This window comes from Megalops cyprinoides, chromosome 9 (assembly GCF_013368585.1).
Source record: "Megalops cyprinoides isolate fMegCyp1 chromosome 9, fMegCyp1.pri, whole genome shotgun sequence".
Classification (NCBI taxonomy): Eukaryota; Metazoa; Chordata; class Actinopteri; order Elopiformes; family Megalopidae; genus Megalops; species Megalops cyprinoides.
Genome location: NC_050591.1, coordinates 27881072 through 27888029, shown reverse-complemented (window position 1 = coordinate 27888029; position 6958 = coordinate 27881072). Strand labels below are relative to the sequence as shown.

The following is a 6958-nucleotide window of genomic DNA, read 5'->3' as shown; positions in this document are numbered from 1 at the left end:
AATGATCCTGGTGTGATGACAATATCTCACAGTCTCATGGCAAAGTTTGCGCTCACATGCACGTACACTGCAGTGAAACAAGGAGGGGGCAGCTTGCCCAACGGGCATTGTCTCTCCACACAGCGGGATACTTCAGACAAATCCCTCTTAGTTGCAGGTGGTCAAGCGTGAGCAAAGAGTTAAGTCTTGGGGTCTCTCTGCCCCTCCTCTTTGATGTCCTGACATCATTGGCCCGGCCCCCTAAAAGATCTCTCCCCTTCCCCCCACCACTGTCACTCAGTTGAGCTCCAGAGAGTGCTGCACGAACACTGTTTAGGACCAAGGGTTTGCACGCTGCCCTGGAACAGGACAAAAAAACAATGTTTTCTTGAAGCCCCTCTCCTTGTGGATTGTAGCGGATGTCATAGGTAAGCGCACCGAATGACACTGACTGAGCGATGGCTGTGCAGGCTGCATTCATGAACTCGCAGTTCATGAATTTCTGTTTCCCCGGGTCCGTGGTGGAGTACGAAACGGAGAAAAGTTTTGACGGGCGCCTCCTGGGGGGGGCGGAGCGTGAAGGGGACTTCAGGGAGACCACCAGGGACCTCCTGAGCTTCATTGACTCGGCCTCCAGCAACATCAAGCTGGCTCTGGACAAGCCCGTGAAGTCCAAGAGGAAAGTCAACCATCGGAAGTACCTCCAGAAGCAGATCAAAAGGTGCACGGGCATCATCGCGTCCGGGAACATGACTCCGGACCCAGCCAAGAGGCAAAGCTCCCCCCAGTTGCAGTCCGGAAGCTTCCCTGGCAAGCCAGCGCCAAAGCGCGATGGTGTCCAGGCCAACCTGCAGAGCAAGAGCCTGGCCGCCCTGTTTGACCCCGCCAAGGACGTCAGGGGGGAGAAAACCAAGAAGCCGCCCCTGCGTCACCGAAACCTGCCCCCGTCCTTCTTCACGGAGCCTGCCAACAGCACCAAAGTCACCTCCACTTCCGGGATGACCCTGAAGGACCTCGAGCGTGGAAACCCTGAGGCCGTTGAGTTCTTTGAGCTCCTGGGACCCGATTACAGCAACATGATAGCAGACCAGGACGTCTTTCAAGGGGCGCCCATGAGGGTCCAGCCAGAGGCAGCTCCCGAACATGGCCCCTATGACCCCCATCACCTGGTCGGGGGCTTTCTTTATGCGGAGCCCTGGAGTACTTGCACTGGCCCTTCTAAAAAAGCAGCGGTCTGCGGCTTGAGTGAAAACATGAGGACGGTACCGGGGCAGCCTGCTTTGTACTGTAACTCAGAGTCTTCTGTTCCTTCTCCGTTAGAGGAGACTACCCCCTGTGCACTGGCCTTCCCTAACTTTTTCTCGGATTGCTCCCTACCACAGGTCACGTACGACTTCAGCAGCGGATACAACAGAGCCACTTTCCCGTCACTCTGAGGCTTGCTTTTCGACTACAGGCTGGGTGCTCTCGACATTTTGTCATTCAAGTCAGATTTGTGAGGCAGCAAACAAATAACATGGTTTGTAGTCGTGGTTCACATGCATTTGTTTTTATGTGCTTCAGAATTCAAGGTCACATTATTCTTACCACATTGCACACGTTTATCCTGTCCTGTGATAATTGCAACTGACTGATTTTGACTTTTGTTTCAGTTTAGTTGTAAGTTAAATAGTAATAATGACGTAACACTTGAATTTTAAGTCAAAAAACAAATATCATTCAGCATTTGAATGAAAATTCTGACAAAAACTTCTTGGGTCCTGTAATTATGAATGGAGTATTTTGAGTCAAAATGTGCATGGTCTAAGAGCATATAAGTCGTTCTGCAAATTTCTGTGACTTCAGTGTTGTAAAAACAAATTAGTTTGAAGTCAGTGGATCATCTGTTTGTTTATCCTCAGGGGTTTGAAGTTGTGATGATACAAAGCACATCTATTTTCTTTTTGCCCACATCTGTAACTTCAGTACATAAAACTACTCTGAAACACTGTGCCCATCAACTCACGGGACTGCTTTTTATATTTAATGTTAGAGAAATATCTTTATGTAATGTGATGCAAATGCCAAGATTGTAGCACAACATTGTTTTTTTTTGTAATGGAATAGAAGATTGTACAAAACTGTTTGATCAGTTCGACCTGAAAAGATAGTCAAAAACAATCCAGAGATACTATGATGTCAGTGCTGGTTAGCATTAAACTTGTAAGAGCACAAAACAATGAACTGGTAATTATTACAGGAGCTTAAATCATATTTCACATAAAACAGACTAATGCTGGCCTAGAAAACCAGATTTTCCTGAATTTAAAAATGTTAGTGTAGATGGCCTCTCTGGAGATTGCAAACATATGTGATGAAAATGAGGAAACTAAGTTAACAATAGCATTTTCCAAATGCTGTATATGTATATCTGTATATCTTGAAGACAATTACAGCTGATATAGTTTACGTTTTATTTTAAGTAATTAGTATAAATGGCATGTCAATGCAAAACATCAACCATGGGAAGTTTTTAACAATAAAAAAATGAAATGTGAAATGTTACGCATAATTTTGAGATTTAGATAATTGATTTAGTGAAAATGAAATAATGAGGCTTAACAATCCAGATGATCCAGAGGTTTTGAAATTAAATCAGAATTTAAGTGGATAGAATCACATTTAGGCCCCACATTTCATTATTAAAATAATAACTTGACAGGGATTGATCCATTTATTTGCTGATAAATGGCAATCTAACATTTGTAGATATAAATGAAACTTTGTGTAAAAATGTATGTGATGTGATATCAAACTGTTGTGCTTTGGTAATTTGTATAAGGGATAACTGTTTGTAGTGTGTATGGCAAATTCCACAGTGCAATCTTCATGGCAATATTTTTGAAGGCTACACATACGCAAAAATTGATATTAAAATATTATAACCCCCCTCTCCACAAACACAAGTTTAGTACTCTTCACTGGTGTTTGCTAAAGTCAGGCCTCCATTCAGAGTCAGGATAAAGGGTTTTTATCTATAACAGATTCTCAGGTGTGGGCAGATCAAAGTTATTATCATAATGTACAATTCATTTAGAAATCATAGCTCAAGGCCTGTTATTTTGCTGAGAGGAACACAGTTCTGAGTCTGAAAGAGAGAACTAGCAAAAATAAGTCAGTGTTTCTGAAGAACATAGGAACTAATAACAACAACAGGCTTGTCAGCCAACGCACCAACTTGGCACATCATTCTGCTTGTATATAATGTGTACCTAGCACTGTGTCAAGCAATTTTGTGAACAACCTAAGGGTCTCCACTTCCACTTTTAATACTGATAAGATATTCTCTGCATTTGTAACAGTGAAAAATACACTTTTGAGTGCCAGTGTGAAAACTACCCGTAACCAATTTTCATGTGTTCTTGTCTAAGTATGGATCATATGTTTACAAATTCATTTATAGAAGTTTTAGCATCAAATGTCCTGGAATCACTGAGAAACAAAGAGATAAGAGTCAGGAAAACAAGCGTTTGATGTTTTCACAGTGTCACCTGAAAAAAATTCTGAATCAAACCATTTTTAAAGGAATGAGAACTGATTGTAAAAACAAACACACTTTTTGTTTCTCTTCAGCACTTAAAATTTCCTCTAACATTAAAAGTCAGCTGAATTAATTCTAAAAATCAAAATAGAATACATGTACAGCAGTTGCTTTTATTATGGAGATAAACAAATCTGACAACATCGGCATAACATGTACAGTATGTTTTTAACTCGTGTTAGTGTCATAAACACAAATTCATTTATTTGTGTGCATTCTGTGATAAAATTCACTCACATATACTGCTGATGTAGTCCACTTTGTATTTGGTTTCATTGCAGCTAAATCTCACTCCTGTCGATCCTAGGAAATCATGGCTTATTGTTTAGTTTTTACACGAACAATTTAACTTCAACAAAATGTAAAATTCTGTATAATGATTGTGTGAGAAGACAAAATAAAGCTGGTCTTTATTTCTGTCATAAAGTATGTTGTCCTTGTTAACTGCAAAAATATTTATAGGAAAATTGTTGAACAATTTTAAATGAATGATGGAGGATAACACCAATGCACATTCATTTGGCTGGATTATATACCCATTGACAACATTTATATAAATATCAAATATGCTTTGCATGCTCATTACTTGTTAGTACAATAACAGTACAGTTAAGACAGTACAGTATCATATGTATCAATATTAATATGCAGAGTAGCATCTTTTAAGATCATGATATTTCAGCTATATTATTTGACTTCTCTGAAATAGGACTATCAAGTTTCTTGTTACATTTATTACACCCATGAAGAAAAAGTTAATTACTTTGAGAGCAATGAGGTACAATTTTGATGGTAGAAAGTATTAGATATGTAATATGCATATGTCGGCTGTGGGCACATTATAATACTTTATTATTATACTGTGCAATGCAATATCGAGGGAGGTAACAAACAGTATGTAATGGTATATATTGACTACCAAGTGATGCAAGTATCATTTAGTGTTGCTCTGTACTATATGCTGCATTCTGACAAGTAATTGTGGTTTTGCATTTGGGTGGTCTTGCAGGCTATGTTTACAGTTGAAAATGAGCTGGCACTGCCCCCTACTGGTTGCACACTGCTTTGAAACAAAAACAAAAGGTTTGGCACCTGACTAATGTTACCCCTGTTCAGAAGAGGGTGTAATGGAAAGATCAATGGAGCCATCTGGATTTCATCTCTATAAAACATTTGTGTGTTCATCATCTGTTGGAATGTTTTATACTTCATTCTAATAATTTTAAACAACACACTGTAGCAATCACAAATGCCTTGAATATTTTTTTTGGGAAAAAAACGTTGCATTTTGTGTAATATTCACATACATGTAACACCCTAAACACCTTTCTGTGTTCTTTTAAATTATTATAACCCTTCAATTCTTAAAAAGGTTGTCTTGAAGGTGTAAGAAGGTGTAATAAGAAAGAGGCAGTCCTCACAAGCAAATCCCCAGGGTTCTCCATTCTCCTTTATTCTAGACACCAAAGCTCATGTTGTCTGTCAGATCGCTTCCTCATTTGAAGAGATACAATGTTAACAGGTTACAGAAAATTTCATTGGGAGGTATTATCACCATCCTCTAGTTTAAGCACTGAAAAATCTTTCTCTCTCACACATACACATGCACATTCACAGATAAGCCAGAGGAAACCTTGAAATTCAGCTAATTACGGTAATTACTTTCATATAATAATAAATCTTCTGGCACTATATTATCTTTAAATATATCATATCAGGGCTTGGAAAAAGTGCTCCCCAGTTACACTATGTTTTCTGCCACATATGTACTACAGCTGTTGTGATGTTTATGTGTAAAATTCAAGATATCAAGGGCACAATTCTCAAGTTAATAACTCAAGTTATTAACATGTTAATTAGTGAATGTTTGTTTATCCTGCCATCTTTCCACTGCAGGGCCCTTCCACTAAATGTTACTGCAAAAATATGTCAGTGCATAGCAAAGTAATGCCTGTGGAAATGTTTCTTATTACAAGGTTATTTATTATCCGGAATTAATGCAAATAACCTTTTGTGTTTTATCACTGTAATAATAAATATTGTTAAGACTTTTTGGAGTCTACTTAACTAGCCATTAATTAAAACAATTCACCAATTATAAGTGATGAATTTGTATCCACTGTATCAATAGGGAATTTACAACTCCTATGAATCACCAAAGATTTCTAGGCATGAAATATCCTATGCTGAGTTTTGTTGTCAACATTCATTGGAGGAAATAACTTGATGAGGTATGTCATTGATTGTAAATCAAAAAGTAATTTGTTTATGATCAGTGAGGGGTTTTGGGGGATGTAATAAAATCTCAAGTAATATGGATGCTCTGGAGATGTTCCTCAGTAATTTTTGCACAGACCTAATAAATGTGAATGTAGAAATGGAAAGTACAATGATACTAATATTTTACAAATATTCCTCAATGACTTACTCACAGATACTACACTCTGAACACATGCCTTATAGCAAGTTTGGAAATATATGCACTGCCTCAGGAAGGACAATGGGGGCATGAGATGTATACCTCTAGGGCTTCGCTTCCACAGCAGCCCAAAACCAAGAGGTGTTAAGGTCAAGATAAATTTGTTGCATCTAGATTGCTATATTCCATGAAATAAGATGACATACAAGGCTAAGTGTTGTTAGGGCAGACAGGTTAGCGGCGTTCATTTGCTGCCAGTAATTTCCTGAGCTTGTTTTTATTCTTTTTCTGCATTGTGAAGATATGCAGATTCTAAGCAAATTAGTCATCAGAATTTTTGCTTGAGCAGCTACGGTTGATTCAAGTAAATCTTGAAGGGCGCCCTCTGCTGTGAGAGGCAGACATTGTGTGGGTTTTTCTTTTTCTTCAAGCCAGACTATCCAGCACCCGCACCCACACCATGGTTTTCAGGTTAATCACTTCTTTGACATTACAAGTTTAATAGATACTTTTCAGGTTTTGGCAAACCAATAAATTCCAATTTAAACAAGAACAGCACAATATATGAGGCATAGAAGAATGTGAGGCATAGAAGTGCCTTACATTCACTTATGCTGAAGCATTTTTGGTTTCCACTAGATGGTACTGTAGCTATGTTGGTCTGTCCATCTTTGTGTTAGACACATAAACATATCAAGCTGAAAGTGGTGTGTTTATGAAAAAGAATCTCACTAAGCCTATAGCGTTGTACATAAAATAAGTAAATTGCTTCCACTTTACCAGGTAATGTTCACAATGTTGTTTTAGATCTTGAATTGTATGTATTAATTGTATGATTACTAGGTGAATGGTCTAATGTGTGATATTCCCTAATCCTAGTTCAGGGCTAATCGAAACTGAGGAAGAGCGAAGGCCAAGACCAAAATACATTATATGCATGCTTATCAAAACTGTATAAATGAAATGGTGACTGTAATCTC

At 38.5% G+C, this 6958-nt stretch overlaps 1 protein-coding gene across 1 annotated transcript; it reads left to right on the top strand.

The window, feature by feature from the left end:
- Window positions 1–294: 294 nt before the first annotated feature.
- LOC118783551 (protein FAM181B) lies at window positions 295–1559 on the top strand. Its single transcript, XM_036537477.1, has one exon. The coding sequence runs from the start codon at window positions 438–440 to the stop codon at window positions 1413–1415; it is 978 nt and encodes a 325-aa protein (XP_036393370.1). The 5' UTR covers window positions 295–437; the 3' UTR covers window positions 1416–1559.
- Window positions 1560–6958: the final 5399 nt, after the last annotated feature.